Source organism: Megalops cyprinoides, chromosome 3 (assembly GCF_013368585.1).
Source record: "Megalops cyprinoides isolate fMegCyp1 chromosome 3, fMegCyp1.pri, whole genome shotgun sequence".
Lineage (NCBI taxonomy): Eukaryota > Metazoa > Chordata > Actinopteri > Elopiformes > Megalopidae > Megalops > Megalops cyprinoides.
This window is the reverse complement of record NC_050585.1, coordinates 36,428,089-36,451,219: the sequence shown is the minus strand read 5'-3', so window position 1 is coordinate 36,451,219 and position 23,131 is coordinate 36,428,089. Positions and strand designations below refer to the sequence as shown.

General features: G+C 42.4%; 1 protein-coding gene across 1 annotated transcript in view; it reads right to left on the bottom strand.

Annotated features, from left to right (window-relative positions):
• The window catches only part of LOC118774511 (FRAS1-related extracellular matrix protein 2-like), a 54,610-nt gene that overhangs the window by 19,904 nt on the left and 11,575 nt on the right, over positions 1 to 23,131 (bottom strand). The window contains exons 3-6 of the mRNA XM_036523855.1: positions 10,276 to 10,422; positions 7,454 to 7,684; positions 4,331 to 4,456; positions 3,544 to 3,795 (exon numbers count right to left, since the gene is read on the bottom strand). Coding sequence (XP_036379748.1) covers positions 3,544 to 3,795; positions 4,331 to 4,456; positions 7,454 to 7,684; positions 10,276 to 10,422 — 756 coding nt within the window. The remainder of the gene's footprint in view (positions 1 to 3,543; positions 3,796 to 4,330; positions 4,457 to 7,453; positions 7,685 to 10,275; positions 10,423 to 23,131) is intronic.

Sequence of the window (23,131 nt, the reverse complement as noted above, 5' to 3'; positions counted from 1 at the left end):
GACTGAGGGTTCTAATCATTCTCTCCACACTTGACACATATCTATTTAATGCATGTTTACAGTCAGATCCTCCCGTACAACCCACCTCCTCTTCTGTCACCCCAAGACTGTTTTCCCATTCATTTGTGTAGCTCTATACTTGGACATAAAAATATCTACCACCAACCAGGTCCCGCCTATGGATGTGGGCAGGAAGACAGGCTGTAAAATATACAGCATTCAAAAACTAACCACTAAATAACTTATGTACATATTGTGATTAGTCATATTGTCATCCTCTGGTTTTTAGCATTTAAAATGGGAGTACTTTTCATTTCACAAATGCTCATGCAATTTGATCAGAGGGATTTTCAATCGTGGAACAGACAAGAATAGAAAAAGAAAATAACTTTTGATAGGGCAAATTTTCGCCTCAGCTGCAATTGTCTGGAGATTTTTACATCACTCATCATTCATCAAGATGAGAACAGAAAATGTTAACCAGTTTAGGCTGTTCTTTTCCTCCCCCACAGGAAAGGGGCTTTCTGCTCAGTCTTGACCCCCATGATTGCATCAGTAATGCATGCATGGTATTTTATTCTCCACGATTAAGTGTGAGATAAATTCCACGAGGAATCCAACAGGGCACTATTAGAAACTCGTTAACATACTAAACCCAGGCAGAGCAGCTGTCCTGAAGCTCCAGTGGGAAAACCGCAGGCTTCTGTGGGTCAGAGGTTAACACGCGTGGGCTTGGGTTACACACCGGATGGAGTGCTACAATAAGTTATCGCTCCAAACAGACAACTCCTCTCCACAAGCTGGCCCCTGTGGGCCAGATAAGTCAGCATTCTTCAGGAGGTGTTGAGCTGACCCTTTTCTTAAGAAATTGGACTTTGACACATATTCATTTTTGAGCTGATCAACAAATGGCAGGAGGAGGAAACACATGCAAACAACACCAAATAATAACGGAATACTGTGTGCAGGCAAAACGAGGGCGCTCTCTTCATTTGAAACTTCAGTCTTTTTGCTTTTTCAGGTTAACAATGAGTCAGAATGGCCAAGTGCAGTGTATAAAGTATTGTCGTTACTCTGAGTGCTTCACTAGTGCTTGGTATTTCTTTCAAGTTTTCTCATTGTTTTGACAAGTCATTTGTAAAAAAAAAAAAAAAAAAACCTTAAGCATACAACAAAGCATCACTAGTAAAAAGAAATCACTTATGAAAATGGGAGGCATGCTCTCTTACATTTGCTCCTTTTGGATATACATGTTTGAGCAAGCAATGGGACTTGTTTCTCAGTCTTTAGAATGCATAAAAGATCAATCAGTCAGAAACCCACTGAGTGAAAAAGCCAAGAAACAGTTCATCACAACTGTTTGCATTCAAGTCAAATCCCTGGCTGCTTTCCCTCCTGAATTACTTTAGGTAGTTGTGAGTGGGTGCCACTCGTGAGAGTCCATGAAAATGAGAAATGTCTCACGGGCCATGTAGGTGCAGTCTTCAGGGGTGAGTCAGTGTTATGTGTCTCATGGAGAGTATGACTTCTGAATGACTGCTTGTGAGGGGGGCCCCATTGGCTGACATTGGGAGACATGCAGGAAGATACTCATGGGACAAGCTTGCTTTCCCCTGGTGAATACTAGCAGATGGAAGACGGACATCTGGGACTGGAGAAATCCCACTTCACTTGATGGACACATTTTCACCTGCTCAGGGAGGGTCACGCCTGGCCAACATGTGTAAATTGGTGCTGGGTTATTTCATCTATTTGGTTAATGCATGTAGAAGCATTTTTAATAATGTGACAGTGCACTTTACCCTGTTCATTTTTTCAGATGTGGTTGAGAGTTGAGAGACATTACTTCATTAGAACTCTAAATTCACTTAAATTTCCCTATCAATCATTTATATAAGAGCTTCCACATTAGTTCCATGCACTGTTCAAATAGCTTTTCAGTCAAATTCTATGTTAAGGTTAATGGGAGCAAAAATTTGCATGAAAAAAATGACATTATACTATCTCATCTCAAATGGGATGTGGTTGAATTGTGTGGTGGTTTAATTATACAAATTCACTGATAAGCTAAGTCTTTTAAGTTTCTTCCTCCCTGCCTATGCTGTCTGGGTTGTCCTTGCAGCAGTCCTGTTTGAGACAGCAGGGGAGATAGAGAGGTATGCCCTGGAGGTACTGTTTAACAAAGTGTGTGTGTTTTCCAGGGGTACTAATGTTTACCCACATCTCCCAATAAATACTGCTGCTCATCCACAGCTCCAAACAATTACTGCTCATCCACAGATCCAAATAAATACTAATGCTCATCCACAGCCCCCAATAAATACTACTGCTCATCTATAGTTCCTACTGAGCTCTACTACTCACCCCCAACTCCTGTTCAGCGTCACATTGGTTTATTCTGTATAATTTATCTACAATCAATAAACTATCACAAAAAATCTAGAAAACATAATTCTAGCCTTTCAACTGTGAACTAATTCATCTCCATTGTTCTGGAAATAAAACCTTTTGAGGATTACTTTTTCATCTTGTTTTTCATCTCTTTCAAGCTTCATAAATCAATTTGATGGTACCCTTCTGTAAATTACTCTAGTTAAGAGAAAACAGCCATTGACATGGCCATGAGGACATATGAATATTCTTTCCATCTCTTCTAATAATTCCACAGATATAAAGGAATAAAAAAAAAAAGTCTTTTTTACGAAGATGGATCCAGTTTATACCAGTGCCGGTGGGTGAGCTGGAAACAGGGAAAGCCCGCACACTACCTTTAAATCTATCATTTCTTTCAACCTGTTCCCCTTTATCCTCCTTGATTAACAATAAAACAAATAATTCACAGAATAATCGACACCAATCATGTAATCAGAATAAATGATTATGCTTGCGAAACACCGCAGATTGTCTGTAGTTTGTGTGCTTGCGAAAGCTACAACGTGAGATTGTTTAAAAAGGATGGCATTTATCGATTTAAATTATGTGCTCATAAATGCTCATGACACATCACAGCTTTTGTGAGGTTTTTGTTCTAATCGTTACTGTTCATTGCACTCAACCTAACCTAAAAGTTTATTCTCAGTAATTTAAATCGATTTAACTAAATTTAGCTCTGTTTTGTAATTGGAATTTTGTAACACAAGAAAGCTATAATGTGAAACATTTAAGACAAAGCTTTGGGATTACTTGCCACTTAATTATTCAAATTGCCATCCTTGTTAATTAAACAATCTCATGCTGTAGCTTTTGCAATAGCAAAATTTCAGACATTCTGTGGTGTTTCGCGAGCAAAACCATTTATTCTAATTACACGATTGGTGTCAATTACTCTGTGAATTATTTATTTTATTGTTAATCAAGGCGGATAAAGGAGTACAGATTGTAAGTAATGATAGATTTAAAGGTAGTGATTGGGCTTCCCCTGTTTCCAGCTCACCTGCCGCCACTGGTGTATACTTAGCTTTAGGTTACAGAAACCTATAATCCCAAACCAGTGACACCAAGTGAAAAAAGCCAATAAATGGCAGGCATGACCCAGCTCCTTACTGTCATCCAAGTCTGGCAGGATGGTGACCCGAGTGGTGGGGAACTCCTGGCCCAGACGGCCACCTATCGGTAAGCTGAGGGTGATGTTGAAGCTCTCCTCCTCCTCGTAGAGCGAGTCATCAATGATGACCACGCGGCAGGGCTTCTCTGTCTCGCCCTTGTCAAAGCGCAGGATGCTGGTGTGATCCTCTGGCCGGGAAATGTAGTCCGAGTATGACAGCACAGCACTTGGAATGGTGCCCGTGGCAGTGGCTGGGGACACAGTGGCAGAGAGGAACGTGAGCCCATAGGACAATGGCAGCAGGGTAAAGGAGGGTATTCAGGGTCTGGGATCATAAGCAGGGCCATTCACCCCAAGTTCTGCAGGCACTGGTCTTGCGTCAATAAGTCACACATACATGGGAACATTTAACTTCATTGTTTATCATGATGAAGTCATGACGAGGCTGGTGCTTTGGTACATCTCCTGACTGCTCCAAACTCTTTTATCCTCACATAAACATGGGCAGGGACAAAGATTAAACCCTTTTTGATTTGTGTGTTTATATGCATGTGTGTGTGTGTTTTAGGGAGGATGGATGGAGAGGAGAGAGTTTGCAGTTTACATTATTAGAGTACCCAAGGTTATCCTTACTCCTTCACCGTTTGTACACAGTAATGGAACATTGGTCCGGTGCGATCGGTTCCAGTCTTATTTGCGATACAATTATAAAGGATAGCTGGTGATTCTGCTGAACCTTTGTTTGTCTTACACAGCATATAGGCTGATATCAGGGCTGGTATTTACCTTGCTGTGTGTAGCAGACGACCATGAGCTCCTGACTGACATCTCCACCCCTGTGCACTGGGATCAGCACCTCCCCAGAATCTTCTTCAATGGCGTAGGTGGACTGAGTGATGAAAACTGTGGACTCTGTCACAAAACACAGCACAATCCCCTGTTAGTGCACAACACATCCCCATTGTGTACTCTACTCACAAAAAAACAGTCAGAACCTCTCCTGAACACCATACACATTTCCCCGTCCAAAGCCTGATTTATGGCCTAATTGTGTGGGAGTTTCATCCTCTAATAATTCAGAATTCTCTAGGGTCAAGTTTGAGTCGATGGCAGCAGACATATTTTTTTTGCGGGGCTTGAACAGTGATTGAGGGAGAGAGCTTCAGCTGGTGAGAGAGCAATCTATCAAAAGACAAAACTTGCAAGAGCTTGCTGATGTTTTAAAATCAACAGCACAGGGAGCTACAAAGGCTACTCTACAACCGGCGCCCTGGGACCCATAAAAATAACAGACTCCACTTTGCTCTCTCTTGTTCCAGTTCCCTGTTCGCATGTATATTCATTACCTCTGATCCCATTCACAGTCAATCCTCCACCTATCTAAACACACCCAGGCACGCAGCAAAGGGATGGCCGAAAACAGATAGAAACACAGTAGGTGCTGTTCTTCTGTGAGTGAATGAGACCAGAGAAGCTGCACTTCCAGGGGTTATGATGAGGACACTTGGCCCAGTTTTCTCAACAGCTATGCCCAGAGACCCTTGAAGCCTTTATCAGACAAGAAATTGGTAGTCACGGTTATGCAGACAAAAAATAAAAATGAAAATAAAAGACAGCAAAAAAGAAAAACACTGTCTTGACACAGGGTCTGTCAAGCTCTTCCCTAAGCTAGTTCTGGACTCAGAATGATGTAGAGCTAAACTGTGAAACAGCAGAACACCTGTCTGGGTGGACACCAGTGACAACTTATCTAATGACTTTATAACTGTGTAGCTCAGTCATCTTCTATCTCCAGGAATTCCTGCCTGGCCCACTGCAGAGTGTGGCCAAAAGGAATTAAGCACCCATGCAGGCTGGTGAGATGTGGAGCCCATGCTGGTCTTCTTGGAGTTTCTATCAAAACTCTCTAAGAACTCTCTAATGGAAAAGGATCTGTCTGTTGACAGAATCGGCAGAATCAGCCTGTCCATTTCTATAGAAGAGAATGCAAACACTTACAAGAACAACCAGTTCCATAAATACAGTCAATACCCTTTTACTAAAGCTTCACAAGGCATATTATGCACTTCATACAAGGAAGACTGAAAAACATGGAACAGGAGTATAAGACTGAAACAAATGTAATATTCTTTAAGGAATGTGAAACATTCTTTGATAATTTTCTAGGCAGGAGAATTCTGCTATCATCATGTTTCTCCTCACTGGAATTCCAGTGTTTGCTTATTCACTCATTATACATTCCAAGTTATGTGTTTGTGGGGTTTGACTCATTAGAGGTGCCTCTTAGTGGAAGAGGGGAGCTTTTTTTGTAGTCCTCTCCTTTTCCTTTGAGCACATTTGCTTTACCTGGTATTTAATCTTTTTTTAAATATAAATTCTTAAATGTTGTAGTTCAAATTTGCTGCCAAAGATGAGCAAAATAACCCCCTCATCTCAAATTAATACAGAAACAAAAAAGAAATAAATGCAATTCTAAACTGGTAGGTGTGAAATCCTACCACAGTGGTTCTAGGCTTTCGATTTCAGACATAAAACACCTACAGGGAGATCTGCAACATCAAAAGCCACGATCGAACACTGAAACACTGTGGCCAGAAGAGACTCCTCCATCCTCTCAGCTATTAGAGCGACAGAGGCAATTCCCAGTCACATTAACCAGCCCACAGGGATGACTGCTTTAGCTAAACATACACTCCCTTCTACAGCTTTTAATTAGCTGAAGTGGCCCACAGGATGCCCTATCTTTTAGACACAAAAAAGCACTTAAAATGGAAGGGGCATCATTCAATGGGAAAAAATGTTCAGTGTCTGGCAGAAATATTTTAAAAGCCTACAGTTGTTTGTGTTTTTTTTATTATTTTTTTTGGAACTACTTCAACCTGATGCTGTCAATAGCAATTCTAAATGTGTGCCTACACATGCAGGAAAGAAAAAACATCTGGGAGGGATTATCACTGATGAGATTTCCTCTGTACCCAGGACTTCCCAGCACTAGAATTTAATGTGCGTAGACATATACATCAGAGCATATATGAAAGTGTGTCTTACTTGTCAGAGAACTGGTTCCCCTCTATCTCACATTTAGTCTACCAAGGCTAAAACCAAGAGCTTTCTGTCCAATTAGGTTTCCACGGCACAGAGGTGTGAGAGCAATGTGGCCAGATCTCATGGAGCATTAGCAGTTCAGAGACTCAGAGACAGAGAGAGAGAGAGAGGGGAAGAGAGAAAGTGTCCGTGTGTGAATGTATGTGTATGAAAAAGAAAGAGAAAGGGACATGCAAAAAGAAAAAGCCAAAGAGATTAATCTTTTGTATTTTTGTATTTAGTGTGTAAATCTCCAATAAAAAAAATAAAATAAAAAATAAAAAGGAAAAATGGTGAATTATTTTATGTATAATTTGTTTTAATCTGAATGGAACTGTCTCAAACTCCCCTCTATATATTATTAGCAGAGGGGAGACATTTAGATACAGGCCCTTGCAAGTACAGGCACTATACAGTTAACAGCACCCTGAACACACTGCATATGATGTCATAATTGAAAAACAAAACATTGTCAGTACTGTCTTATTATCATGTCTTCCATCTATTCAAGTATTACTAGTGTGGAGTATAGTGTAGACATTGCTTTGTGATTAGATCACACAAATAGCATAAGTGTCACAGGACCAAATCATGACTGGGATTCTGTTGATATGACATTCAGCAAGATACCTCACAGTGCAATAATTGCCAGAGTGAGACACACTTTGCACAATGGGCATGTATGCACAATTGTAACCATTGAGAGTACCTGGATAAAAGAAGCTATGTCCTGAATTAGTAATGCAATGTTTTGAAAATAGTTACACTAAAGTGAGGTTTAGACGTGAACAAACAAGCAGTGAAGGCTGCCAGTGTTGCTCTGACCGTCAGCTGGGTCCAGGATCTCCACGGTGGCCACCGCCGGGAACTCCAGCGCCCCCATCACAGGCTCTGACAGGACAATATGGAAGGTCTCCGACCGCTCAAACTCATCATCCGGCAGCATCCGCACCCTCCAGGAGGCCGATGTCTGACCCGGGTTGAACTGGACTTGCTTCTGTGACTTTCCCCGGAAGTCTTTGTCCTTTTCCGCGGTGCCGTCTTTGGTGCCAATGCCTTTTGGGGGTGAAGAAAGAGCATCATTCCTTCACTCTTGCAATGGTTGGAAGTATAAGCAATACAGAGAAAAGTGTTGGCTGATTAGCTTGATTACCAATAACCACAGTCTTTGGCAGGATGGAAAGAGCGTTTCATGCACATGTGCATGTGCACCTGACACCACCTATTTCTAAGCCACCAGAAAGTGTGTGGGAGCAGTACTGTATATAGTAACCATGGCAATGCCAACAGTGTAGCTCTCTAATACTTGAAAGTGGGATGTAATAATCAAATTCCTGTCTGATTGTGACAGCAGAGGTCATTTGTACCATTGTTACTTCTGCCCTGCTCAATGTAATGCCATGGGTCCTGTCACAAGGGCGTCCTGCTCAACAGGGTGACTAGCTGTATCTGTCAAATGCCATTTGATCACTGTCACATCAAGTCTCTGTTGACACCAGGGGCCCTTCTGCTGGGGTGGTTTGGACAGCTACTGTGTCATCCACTTGTGAGCGCTTCTAGCTCGTTTTGACGGTCACACCCCATAGCAGTAAATAACAAAAAGCCAAGACACACACTTCAACACAAAGACCACACTTCCGTCTCTCAGCACAACGCTGCCTGAGAGGCTCCAGAGGCAAGCACGGACGGACTGACAAACGCATAACATATTCACCCTTTGTTTTAACGAGATGGACAACCAGAGCTAAGTGGATACAGTGGGACAAAGAGCTTTCATATGCAACTACAACGCTCTCTATGAAACTCATAAAAAAGAAATAAATAAATGGAATGAAATGGAAAAAGAAGAAAAAAACAGGAATCTTCAAAGTGAAGCCTGACTACAGAAGAGGAATGGTGGTTGCTCTCAGTTTCATCTCTGACAGCAGGAGATCGGATCCTCCGGTTTACAGAGATGGTTTCTGAGGCTGGGCATGTGAAAGGAGAGGAAGAACTGCGGGAGAAGAACGCAGCACGCGCGTCAGTTGCCGCCACAATGGCCGAGTTTCACAGTTCAAATTGTGGAGGAGCGCTCTTCGGGGGTGGCCTCTGATCGTCGCGCCCAGCAGGGTCGAGATGGAGAAGCTTCCTGCATCTGCACTGCAGAGGTCTCAGGACTGGGAACCTTTATCGTTTCATCTCAGGGTTAAGAGAGATGTAAAAATAGAGAGTCAGATAGATAGTGAGATGGAGATGAAACAGACAGAGAGAGAGAGAGAGAGTAGGGGAAAGGGAAAAGAAAAAGAAAAAGATATGAGAGGAAAGAAGGTAGACAAGCTGTGCAGGGCTGCAGGGCCTGATCCACTTTTTCCCTGGCTTCATTTTGTTCTTTTCTCCACCATTTCCAAGCCAGTAAACCTCCAAATTATCAGCAAGGAAATAACCTGATACCGCAATGGATTTCTCTATCACAGAGTTCATCTTCCTCCAAGATAGATACTAGATGCGCTTTCTTTTGCCCTTCCAAAAATATTAAGGGTCATGATGTTGTTAACATCAGGTAAACAGTCCCGGGGGAAATCTTGACTTGGTTTTGCAAGGAAGTCTAAAAATACTGAACTTCACAAGAAAGTAGTGAAACCCAATTTCCTGGTTTAAGTGTTCGGGGGCTCAGAGTCCAGATGCCACATTAGGCAGTCACTGCCGCTAATGAGCTGATTGATTACAGCTGGCTCTGCCTGCCTTGTACTGAGGGAGGTGAATTATCCCCTCATTCATTTTCATTAGCGCGGGCTGGTACCTCGCCACACCGTCCGGAGCCATGTGAATATCTTATCCCCCCAGGGCCAGAAGTGACTGAGGGTCTGACAAAAAGAGCCCCCAGCTCCTGTCCCCCCCCCACCGGCCCCCCACCTTTCAAGGCCTCTCAGAGATAACCAGGTGCTCACAGCATAGTCAACTCGCTCTCTCTGAAATGTAAACAACAGAAAGCTTTCATCTTTGCCCTGGAGATAAACAAACAGCAAACCACTCCAGAATCTTGACTGAGAAGAAAATTGCCCCAAAGATGAGGAAGAGGACTCCAACCATGTTCTGTAATTCAGAGCATCTGAACGCAAAAGATTAGAGATCACAGTCAAGGTCCTAATGGCTCACGCTCACGCTACTGGAATGTTGTCTTTGCCCTTGAACTGCCTTTGTACTCTGCCTTTACTGTTGTACTGTACACCATTACATTAAAACAGCAAACATGAGAAACACTGAAGCCTAAAAATTGCTTGTGTCTGTGTCCTTTCCAACTGGAATAAAATGATAGGACTTATAGGATTTTCCTGTCCCATAGAATGGTGAATACCATTCCTGGATGATACACTTAAAAATACAGGAGATGGACTCAGTGGGCTGGGAGGAGAATCTTTCGCATTGCTGTGCAAAAAAGAATGAACACAGTGACAGTCACTTTTTCTGCTGTCTGTCCAGTCACATATTACAAGAGCTAATATGATTGATTTCTTGATACTTAATTGAGTATCATGTTTCGAGTGAAGATACTCATACGGCTTGTGTCCGTGTGTGTGTGTGTGTGTGTGTGTGTGTGTACCGTGTAAGTGTGTTCATGTGTGGCGAGACACGGAGAGGACGGGTGGTGCCGGTGGGTTTCCACTCACTGATGAAAGAGGTCTCCCCAAGGTAGCCCCTGCGTTTCAGCAGCACTTCCAGGAACTTGGCATCTTCATCCACCACATAGTACTCCTTCTCCAAGGAGATCCAGGCCCAGTTCAAACGGAACACCTGGTTCTTCAGCTTGTTGCCACCTGCACAACCACATAAACACAAAGGGACAGCAGTTAGCACAGATCAGCAGCCTTCCTTTAAGCATACCACTGCTACTTCTCCAAAAAACAACTGCCACTGTTATCACACACATATGATATGTAACTGTCTGTAAGTCTGAAATGAACTCTAACCTCCCCAGAGACAGTCAGCACTTGTAGTTGGATGCTTCCAGAACACACCCATAAGATCATCAAGCTGACTTATAAATGCTTGGTTAATCCAACCAAAAACCAAAAAGTTTAATACTTTACAGCAGCCAATCATAAGTGCCCTTGAAGAGTCAGTAAAAATATGTAAGACAGTGGGGACAGGGGATATTTAAAATAAAACCACTCTATTTCGACAAAAGAACACAATTTCAGCTGGGTGTGTTGACTGAGTTATGAGTACTGTTGAAACAACTGATGTGGCAGAAACTCTGTACTACCGTGACCCTCTTAAATTGATTCAGGAACATTCTCTAATCTCGACATGCTTTAATTAGAATTACAGTTCCTACCTTGATTCTCAGAGATTTCACTTTATAGTGAACCCTATGCAAATGAGAGGTGTCTGAAAAACCTAATTTCCTTCCCGTTTCACAGTGAGCGATTAAACCGAAGTACTGACTCTGCAGAATGTTTCCATGGTGATGTGTAACAGCCTCTTTTCTAATTAAGAGAAGGGGTGAGGCCTTGCCTTCTATCTGCATTATGCTCTCCCACTCTTTTGAAGTTTCTGTTCAAAGCATGGAGATTCCTGGAGGGTATTGCTGCCTGTCACGTTCTGACCACACAGAGAACTGCATGATTACAGTATGCTGACATACCAGCTCATGTACGCACACAAATACACACACACACACACACACACACACACACACACACACACACACAGACATGCTCATGTATGAGCACACACACGCTCATGTATGCGCGCGCGCACACACACACACACACACACACACACACACACACACTCCTTGAGCAAAAACGTATTGAATCTCATCAGCAGAAATTTAGCAGAGAAAAGTACAGTGCAAGCAAACGAAAATAAAAGTTCAACGGTGGCACTACATGGGAGTCACTGCCTGACAGCCAGAGCAGACTGTACTTATTACAGAGTTCATAAATGACCAAATGCAGAACAAAATGTTTCCTGGTGACTGACTGCTGAAGTTACTGGGATGGAATAATGGAATAATGTTTATGTTGGACATCACAACACCATTAACTCCTCATGCCCACAATGTCCCTCCCACCCTAACACAGACACAGACATGCACACATGAATGCGCAAGCACGCACACACACACACACACACACACACACACTGTTCTTGTCATGGTCAGCAAATCTGTAATGACCTAATGACATACCTGAGTCATACATCAACCTCAGCATATGTTTCCAGTGTCCTCAGTACTGCACACATGCCTTTAGTCAGTATTATTTATCAAATAAATAGACAATACCAAAGTAATCACTGACAAGATGCTGTACTTCAGATGTAGACAGCAATGATGATAATAAGGACAAACATTCAAACAAAACTGAAACTGCTTTACCCCTTGATGAGTTCTATCAACAGAGATGTAATGGAAGGGAGTACGTAAGGGGGCATTTCAGATTTTCACATTGGACATTTAGCTAAAATCACAGCAATCCAGAAAAATCATAAAGATGGCCCCTCTGGCTATAAAGCATGCCTTGGACATGAAAGACTGTGCAAATTAACTCTTAAAACAATATTAATTGCACATGTCCCATGATATATAGTCCCAGCCTGTTCTAATTTTATCTGTTCCATAGCACCCAAAGGTCTAATCTAGCTTTGTAGAGGTTCAGGTTCATTTTGGGAGTATTTCTGGTGGATTAAGAATATATTTTTACTTTTTTATTACAGTACCTTCACCTTTCCCAGGGTTGGCATCCCTACAATATTTTAAAGGCATAACAACATCAAATATTTTGCATCTTTTTTTCATTTAACTGCATTCATGCTGTTAATTGTCAGTCTTGGTTTGAGCTCCTGTCTTTTTGTTGCCATACAGCACAAAAGACATGCATGCAATGAGAAATCAAACTACATAAATGTTGTCAAAATAATATTTGCAGGGCGGCAAATAGTTTCTTCCCTGAGGTTTTAAATACTAATATAGGTCCATAATACTGTTTAACATATCTCCCTTTTGCATGGTTTATTTTGCATTAGCTCTATAACTTTTGAGGAATATTTTCACCCCTGCAGATTTTAGCATAGTGCTTAGGTTTTCTTAGCCTTTCTAAGCAAGCTGACAGCAGACATTTCATCATTTACAGAGCATGTCATTGTTTAACACTATTTTAAATATGGGGAGTGATGATGGGATCAATCCCTTTGAACTGGGTGAGTGAGAACCCGAGACTGCTCATCTGCAGTATGCCAACACTGCGACTTGATCTCTCTGTGGGGTACCTAAAGCAGACTGGCTTTATTTGGCCACCCTGGAGAAAGACTGGTGGCTGGAAGGATACCTAGTCTTTTCCCTCTCTCTTTCTCTCTCTCACACACACATGTACACACACATACACATGCCTTGTGCATTCAGATACATGTGAATGCATCCCACACACAGTCACATTTGCATGTATATACACAAACAGCAACTCATTCACAAAGACACACAGTCTAAGCTGAATCCTGAAGCAACACACTATATCAGCTCTGTGCTGAGAAATGTGTCTGGTGTGCTGATATGACGCTCAGAGGTGGAAGACATTCTGATAGTATAGGCTGTATGGACTGGGGCTGTAGGATGAGCAGTGGTCCAGTCTACAGCTCAGAGTTGACTGTAATATTTAGAGCTGCTGGGAGCTTTGTCAAAGCTTTGACCCCTGACTTTCCATAGAACAGGACAGGGGCATAAATGGGTCCCCAGTATCCCCTCTCACCAGTCCACTGTGAACATGTGGTGTAGTGACATGGCCTGAAGGGTAGTAGCCACTTTAACTCGAGGGAGCTTTCATGGGAACTCAAGGGCAGGTCAAAGGTACCCCAGAAAAGAACTATGGAAAGAAAGTACTTTAAGGCCTGAGAATGTTTGGTTCTTTGTAGAAAGGCAGAGTAATACATTTGATCAAAAGTCAAAGAAAGTACCCTGCAGGAGTGCACTTTTTATGATAAAAATCACACATTTACATTTTTTACTATTCAAAATAATATATTAAATTCATAAAATACATGTTATACTACCTTAGTGTCACTCTATACTATAATATTTCCAAGCAAAAATACTGTGCTAGAGACAAGCATTCTTTCTTAGTTCCTTGTTAAAATTAATTTTCCGAATATCTTTCTCCCTATTCTGAGGATGTATTGGCATTTTCTGAAGGTAATTCACCTGGTGTCCACCCCCTCCCCCCCTCCCCCCAACACACACATTCCCAGTGTTGCTGTAGGTTAAAATCTGCCATTTCAACTGTGTAGTCGCAGACGGCTCTGCTCTAGAGACACAAAGGCCACTGTTCTTTTCATTCTCCCTTTCCTTTTGATTGCAAATTGTGCTACAATGTTGTTGTGGAAACCTCCAAAAGGCACACTTTCTAGGTCAGAGAAGCTGGAGCCCGCTGCTTGTAAGAAGGGGCGGTGCGGAATTTACGGGTCCTCATTCAGGGCTATCCTTTTGTGTGCGGCTCACCCCACCAGTGTCACAGGAAGAGCATGAGGGCAGGAAAGGTACAGTACAGCATTTCTGTCACTGTAATTAGTATCTGGATGGAGAGGCCAAACCACATTTCCACAGTCCCTTCTCACAGAAATGTGCCTGCAGTTTATTCAAATACTGTGACTCCCAACAGTATTTTGTGCTGTCTTCTGAGCAAAGGGAAAACCAGTACACAAAATCCTGGACAACAGTTTGATGTTAAATTAAGTAATTAAATTTTTACTACCCACTGTGACAGATGTCCTCTTTGAACTGGTATTCTTCTGCTGTTGTTTTCACAGAATGAAATATCTTGTGAGCACAGACATTACACACATCTTGCTGCTATTGAGAATATCAACATTGTTGGTACAGCCAAAAATGTTTCCAAGCATAAATGCTGTCTTCAAACACCTAATTTTCATCTGTAGTAGAACAGAATGGGTTCAGTATGCATTTTCAGTTTTATCAGGGGCCTACAGGGAGGGTTTTCCCATATGGACTCTTGCCTCCATTTTCCAGTGGGGCCACCCTAATAAGTATCAGAGTGGATTTCATTTTTTCCCACAATAATACAGGTATTTATAGGATGGGGTAAATGAAGGCCAATTTTCTCTCACTGAGGAACATACAGCATACATCTCAAACATAATCCTGCAAGTTTGTTTCTAATCCTATTACTCTTGCTTGAGAATACTGGCTTAAGCGAGCTTCTGCAGTGCACCTTTGGGTTAGTGATCCAATGTGCTGTGAAATTTGGGGCAATGATGTTCTATCCTATTGCTGCATCCAGTACCACTGTTATGTTTGAAAGGTATAGTATGAACTTAGACAAGCTATTCTAAAATATTTTCTTCCTCTTTACTAAAATTTCCTGTTCTTACATTGTAGCACATCTTGAAATCTCTTCCATGGGAGGTGAGACAGCTTCACATCCAGCAACAATTACATCAGTAATGGGGATCACTCCCCTTTTACTGATTTGATGAGATGTTACATTAAATGGGAATATTTCAATGTTTCAGCAGAAGCTCTGTGCTAATGGGGGCATTTGTATTCTATCTTTGCAAGTTAGGAAGGCCACATAAAATAACCTATCTTTTGACCCCCAAGCTATGTCTACACAATCAAATTCTAATGGAAATCCTCCTCTCTTTGTTTTTATCAATGGCCTGCTTTGGCAGTGAAAAGCTCAGAATTCTCAGGGATGTCTCAGGGACAATGATTAAGTCTTGAGGTACAGTGACAGCTGATGATGTCCTTTCTGCGGCTTGAATCTTATAAAGATCGCTGCTGATGAAATATGGAAAGCCTTTTGCTCATCAGGGGGAAGTTATGAACAGGGACGCTGGCAGAGACAAGGGTGCACCCACCACAGTAACACTGACAGGTCATCTGTGAGAATGGGCATCAAGCCAGTCCATGTAAAAAATAAAAGCCTAAAGTCAATCAGGAAGGTCACACTCACCTCGTCTCCTTTTAACATCAGTAAAGTTCACAAAGCTTAATAAATGCCACAGAGATATTACATAATCATCACTGCTTTTAATTTAATCACTAAGGATATTATTACCCATATATAAGGTGTAGCACAATAATATTGGTTTACCTGGCATTTGAGCAGTGATGAGCCTGTTCATAGAAAACATTTGTGAAACGAATCTTCAACACTCATGTCAGAGGTGCAAAAATTGCCAAATTTGAAATCATGACACTTAAGTGGCATCCAGAAATACTGTCATTTGTAAAATGTCTGTATTCAAATGTCTATTGTAATTGTCTGAACACCAATACACTCGGCTGAAGTATATCTACATCTTTGACTGATTAGAGGAATTGTGCTGAAAAAATGCCCTCTTCATCCCATTGCCTCTGAGCTGCCTTACTACCAGTTCATTTTAAAGGGAGTTGGGGGGCGGGGGCATGTGGAGAGGCAGTTGGGTTTGGCTCTGGGCTGTTCTTTGAAAACATCATTCTCATTCATCAAGGTAACGTTTCATGCATATACCACAGAATATGCATCAAATGACGGATTTTTGAGGGGGCGTCCCTGCTGTAAACTGTGGAGGTCGGGGCATTCTCGATCAGAGGCAGAGCTGAATACGCTGCAGCTCACACATGAAAGCAGAGGGATGCTGCTTTGTGTTCCTCGCGAAGCAGCTGAAGTCCAAAGGGATGGAGGGTGGGAACTACAGTCAAGCGAAACGCAGAGGCAGGGTACAAAAGGAGGGAAAGAAACCAAAGTGAGGTAGTGAGACTGGATAAAAGGATGCGACAATGGCAGCGCTGGGGAGTGTGATATTTGTTCTCCTGCCAGCCGAAACAAGGCCATGCTATTTTCCGAATGCTCCACTGTGACAATGACAGCCCCCCCCCCCCCCCCCCGCCCCCCAGCCCCAGGATGCCTCTTGGCTTTTTCAGGAAGGACCCCATGGCTTCATTTAGTGACCTGTGTTTCCGCAGCATCAATAGAGTCCAGTTGCTATCCTTTTATTCAAATGCCTGAAGGCACTCCTAAAGAGGGGATCTGAGCCCATCCTTTCATGAATTAACCATTCATATAAAAACACAAAGTAGAAAGGACAGAAAAACAGGGACACTGGCTGAATAAAGACCTCACCTTAAATAACTCATCACGCTTTACTTCTACTGTACAAAATTCTTTTGACAGAGTGTCCCCAACTGGGCTCCTTTCCTAACTATTTCCCATGCAATTTCAAAAAGAATTATCTCTATGTGTTTCGCTTTAAATCCCTCTTTAAAAGCTTTGAGCAATGGCAATATCTTCTCTGTGCTCTGACAGGTCCAAATCTCAAGGCTTATGTCCATGATAAGGGAGAACGTGTGAAGGAGGGATTCTAAAAGCATCACAAGGCAAGAGGGCATTTTACTACTCCCAGTCTGAACTGATGAAAATGTCAATGACAAAATTCCCTGTACCTAACGCCAAGAATTATCATGTCTCTCCCCAGTCTTACATCTATGTTGGAGCATGCACTTGGAAAATCCAGTTTTTCAAAAGCCAGTGAGTGGCACCTTTGAAAAATCAAGCAGCTGGCACCTGGGGATACAGTCAGGATCCCAGTCACAATGGGTAAAGGTAAGAAATGAACACTCTGAGGAATGTCACTGCAAGACTGTGACACTCTTCAGTCATACCACAGGGTATAATTCCATCTTCAGTCAATTATGACGTTATGGTTGTGATGATTGGGATTATCATTATTGCTACTACGGTTATCACCATCATCATGGCTTCCATCACAGAAGCACAGCAGTAAACTTATAACATATTAACTCTGAGCGATAAAATGGACCTCCTGTAGCAAAGTACTGCAAGCCATAGGCAGACTGAATGACCCCAGTCTGCCCCCTGAGGCATGTCTGGCACCCTCCTCTTCCCCTCCCCTTGTTCTTAGGGACTGTCCACTTTATTCTCTCAGAGAACTTAACGACAGGTCTGTTTTCAAAAGGAGACTAACTTTTCAGGGAATTATTTACCTCCATTAGCACCAGCTGCTCCCCAGTCACCCTTAGATCTCTAAGCCTGTCAGTCCTCCATCCCAGAGCACCACCCACTCAGGCCACTGCCCATGGCACCCCTCCTCCACCTCCTTGGTACTGTACTGCTGTTGGGGGGGGGGGGGGGGGGGGGGTGCTGGCAGGAAGATGCAAGCATTAGTGGGAGTTTAGTTAACATGTCCACATTCACAGAACCTAGGACTGCACAGACTCCCACAATCTGAAAAACAACACCATAGGGGTGAATCTTCTAGAAAGCCAGCGTCATCAGCATTTTTGTAATCCCCTCTCAGTCACCCTCTTATTTCAATGAATCGGCTACCACTGAGGACCGTAGAGAAGAAAAAACGACAGAGAATATATAGGGATTTGGTCTTTCGTTGTGGTGCTATGAAAAGAAACCTAGCCTGATATCTCATAGGTATGTCTTTTTATGGAGAAACTGAAATACTGCAGTTACTCAAATGAAGCTGCCTGACAGGCAAAAGCCCAAACCAGAAAGAACAGAAACTCGATTTACTCCAGCAATGAAAAGCATAGTGTCTGACGCATTTCCAACCCTGACCCTTGTGCTTTGAATTACACCCTGCTGTATGTGAACAGTCACCAGATTAAAAAGCACTCTGGCTTTGGAACAGGAAACTGGGTGGCTGGGGGGTGAGAACTCAGAGAACAAAGACTCAGGGGGTGCCATGGGCCCACGGCTCTGGTGACAATCAAAAGTGGAGGCATGGGAAATGGCCAGCACACATCTGTTTTCATCGCATCGAATGCAGCAAGCGCCCCTGAATGAATCGATTCGACTCATTAACCCTTCACACTCCGATCCGATCAGGTACGCCACAATAAACTGACAAAAGGATTGTCAAAATGCTCATAAAGACTGGTTCGTTGATCATATGTAAGGCATAGCATAGTAAATCACATGTCACTGTGTGTGAGTGTGCTTGGTTGTACTTGTGGTGGAGTAAGGAAGTACACAGACCCCTTCTGTCAAGCCCACCACTTTACCAGAAACTGGTAATGTGTAACTCCTCCAGCCATCAACCCAATTAAAGCTGAGTCATGGCCCTGACAACATAATGTACTTCTCCTTTTAGGACGTTGCTTGAAAGACACCGTGCAGTGATTTATTGAATCTATTTTGGAACACCCTACTGTGAATGACAAAAAAAAAAAAAAAACAATTGTGTGTGTTTATTACTCAATCTCAAAGATAAAGGCATAAACGCCTATTATACTTAATGTGACCTGACACTTATCAAAAACAGGCTGGAGGCAGAAGATAATGTTGCATATGGTGTCCTCTTTAATGCATTCCTCATTAATATTTGCCTTCTGGGCTAACATTAGCCTTGTTAGTAGGTGTCTGTAGGCGTTCTGGCTGGTTTGCTGGAATCTTTAAGGGGCTCTCTCCTGCAGATTGTAGTAAGATGTGTAACATCTTTCATCTTTTTATTCCAATTTCACACACGTTTCCCTTTTCGTCTCTCAGCCAAATATATTCCCTGCTTCCTGATGATAAACTATCCCTTTAGGGGATTTTTTTTTCCCTGTGGGGCATCATGGGATCTTGAGAGAGGTTGATCAGCTACCTCTGCAGCTACCTTTGAGGCATCAAAATGCCCCTGCTGAGAGCAGAGAACCATGTGTCATAACTACATGCTCTGACTATCTGCCTGTCTAAGACAGGTATGCTTGCTTACTGAGAGCATGAAACTCTCGGAGTGTGCTCACCAGTAACCTGCCAACTATTACTCCTCTACATCCAGATAACATATGACCTGTCAAATGAAAACGAGGGCAGTTTGAAACATGTGTGAACATATGAGGATGTATGTGCTATTTGGAACACAAAACAAAAGCATATTATTTAACAGAAGCTGGACTATTTGCCATATTCATTTTTTTCTTCTCTGCACAAAGCAAATGAAATTAGGTCTATTATATTTAGAACTTCAACGAATGCGTCTACGTAAATTATTATTAATATATTAACCAAAAAAGAACTACAGAGAGCTACAAAAAAAGAAGATCGAAGCTCCTTCATGGTACCAAAAAGCAAGCTGCATTTGTGAAAAAATATGCTTTCATTCAAGATTTTGGAGGGGATTTATTTAAACAGCAGAAAAAGGAGGGCCTGGGTTGAAAGCTCTCTCAGCCTGCCTTAACAGTGACATGTCCACCTGCAACCAGTGCTCCTGAGCCACCTCACAGAATTGAGGGAAGGATTAAGAACGCATACCACTGTACAGAGAACAAATCTAGACACAGTGTTTCAAACAGCTGAAATCCTCTCAGCAAGTGCTGCATCCATGTTCTTCCTCAGAGCATAGACAGAGAAAGGCGAAAACACAAACACCCGCACACACAGATGCACACATGGACACATGCACGCACACACACAACATAAGGCCCATGCAATATAATGCAGGGAGAACAGAGTGTGTGAACAGGGACCACAAGGTTTCTCACACTGCCTCAATCCCACATACACACAAACACATACGCCCTCTCTGTGGGATTATGGAGACAGCCGGTCCCCAGTGTGCCGGGTCAAGAAGTATGTGGAGAGAGCAATGGACATGGTAGGAGGTATGCAGAAATGCGGGTCACAAGTGTGGCTGGTACCAGCTGGGTTCAGGCAGGCACTGCCTCTTCCACTTGCGGCAACCTTACACCCCTTCAAATGCAGAACAAATCACCCTAATGAGAATCTGAGGTGGGTGGTCCATGCTGTGATTTATGCCCCGAACATATACCGATGCAATTCATAATGTAAGCAAATTTTTAAAAAAAAGTACGACAAGCCAGATGGCGCGACTGCATAATTGAGTGTTTAGATTAAAACAAAATTAACTGTCTATCAGCGTAATAAACGGCATTACCTTTAAGTTCTTAGAGAAGAACAAAGCCAATGTATTCAGTGAAAATCATGACTAATGTAACAATCAGCTACAGCAGCAGAAAATGTTCAAGTAAGCAACAGTTGCGAGAACATATGTTACACTGCATGCATCCAGTACACACATCCCCAGAGAGGGATGTTTGGGTATGATCCTAGGACAATTCAGAGGAGGTACTGCAAGGTTACCCAAATGGCATTCTCCAATCCCCTAAAGAGTCAAATAGCATTTAACACCTCGCTGTATTGCCAGTAGAAATTCTTGACCTAGTCTAGACCTAGGCCTGGGACCGCACAGGGCCTATAGTGTAGCATCTCTCTGTATTTTGGCTAAAAGCTTTCTGTGGTGCTTTCACAGACAGAAAATATCCTTGGGTAGCCATGTACAGACAGATACCAGCCGTTACAACCCCCCACCACCAACACAATGTTGACATAAATATAAACTTGGCCAGACAGGGGACAAACATCCCCTTTTATGTTAAACTAACTTTTATCATGATGAGAAAGGACCTTTCTCATCTTTCTTAAGAATAAAGAAATAAGAGTAGTTTATCCCAGGAGCGAGAGTGCTCTGTACTGAATAATCCACTTTTTCCAGTGCCAGATGAAGGAATTCAGCACGGGAAAACATTTAAGCTTTTTTGTTTCAATCCCCCTTTGTGCTCTCTCTACCTAGCAAAGAACATGTAATGGGAAGGTCAGAACCCAGAGGTCTGATACATTTTCTGTTGACAAGTGAATATTTTCTGTTGGTCTAGAAGCACCTCCCTCCTGGTCTGACCAAAAGGAGATCATGAGAATGTGAGAATATCTGCAGAAAGGACCTCATTTGCTTTGTGAGTCTCTCTGAATAAGCGCTTCTGCCAAAGGAATAAATGTAAATGTTCATTTTACACCTCCACCTGAAACATGTTTATTTATTCTTTTCTTACTGAAAGAGCGCATGAATAAATGCCATAATTTAGTGGCATAATCTAATGTTTGGCTGTTTAAAATAAGAAACAGAGGGTGAACAGAATGAGAGCTTTTACAGTTTAATTCTTTACAGAATGCAAAGTACAAAAATGAGAGAGACAGAAAAGCAGAAAGGCTGACACACATTTCAACAAGTAAAGCTGCAGGTTAAACAGAAATGGCTGAATCCCCTCAGCAATCCCACCTTTTCCTGCCCCCAGGGCCAGACCAGCTGTTGACCATGTTCTGAGTCTGTAACCGTCCCCCAGGATGTCTTATCTGAAATGTGTCCTCGGTTACACAGTCACCACTTGCTTGACCTTCCAAACCTTTTATTAGCAAGCAACACAGTAGGGAATGAAATAGGGCCTGTGTGCTTTCTCAGTTCAGCCCTGTGCAGCACAAAGGCCTCCAAAACATCCCCTTTAAACAATTACGGCACGAACGACCATAATCCTGAGGTTTTTTTTTTTATATGACTGTACCATTACCATCCTGAAAAGAGGATGCCTTGCAGAAAAAAAAACATGAAGCAGGCTTAGCCATAGAGGGATAATCCTGCACCTTCAACCCCAGCCCTCTCCTGCTGTGTGCTTGCTTCTGTTTCCTGTGGGCTGCTGCACAGGATATGGGGAGGCACTGAGTATAAATGTCTTTACTGTTAGCAGCCCACCTGCCCCCTGCATGATGGCATCCTCTGTCATGCCAGAAACACCACAATGAAACCTTTGCTGATCACCTAAACCCATCCCTTCCAAAGATGCAGAGATGGATTTCCTGGCATGCAATAAAATGCACATACACACCAATACACAAACAAATGCACACACACACACATACAGCTTACTTAAATCCCATGTAAGGTCATGTGATTGAACAAAAATTTCAAAGACTGAAAATGATGAACTCTAACTGAAATGGGAGACAGACAGAGATTGAAAGAAAAATAACAGGCCAGCTGGAACACTGACTGATAGACATAGGATTATGGTCTGGAGACAGAGGCAGAATCCACTCCAAAGACAAACAGACCACAAGGTGTGTTTGCACTCAGGTCAGCTCATCTGATACAGGAGGAGGCTGAAAAGAGACAAGGGGCAGCCATACAACAATCAACCACTGAACGAGAAAATAGTCCCTCTCAAAACGAGAATGCTTTCAAAGTGCTGAAAGTCTAACTTATCCCTCACTTTTGTTCAGCTCTCTGTGATTAAGGAGACAGAGAGATTTCTCCTGAAACAAAAACACAACAAACCAAAGCACACTGCAAGCCTAAGCACTTTGATTGTACAGTCAGAATCAGAGGTCTCACAAACATTCTGACACACACTTCAAACTATTTGTCTTCTGTGATTTTTTTTTCTTTTCAGATAGGCTGCCATGCATCAGATTTAAGCCAGCTGAGAAGCTTTAATGGAAAGCTTGCCTACACCTAGAAATCAAGGGAGCTCATTCAACCCCCAAAAAACAAGGTGTCAACAACATAAATGAGAGTAAAATACCTGTAAAAATAATAATCTCAAAGACTAACAACATGTGCAATATACTAAAAAAATGGCATCTAAGAATGTCAGATAGTTGTTCTTCAGGAAAGTTATTGCCCTAGTGGTATTTGTATTAAGTCTCAAAATCCATCTTT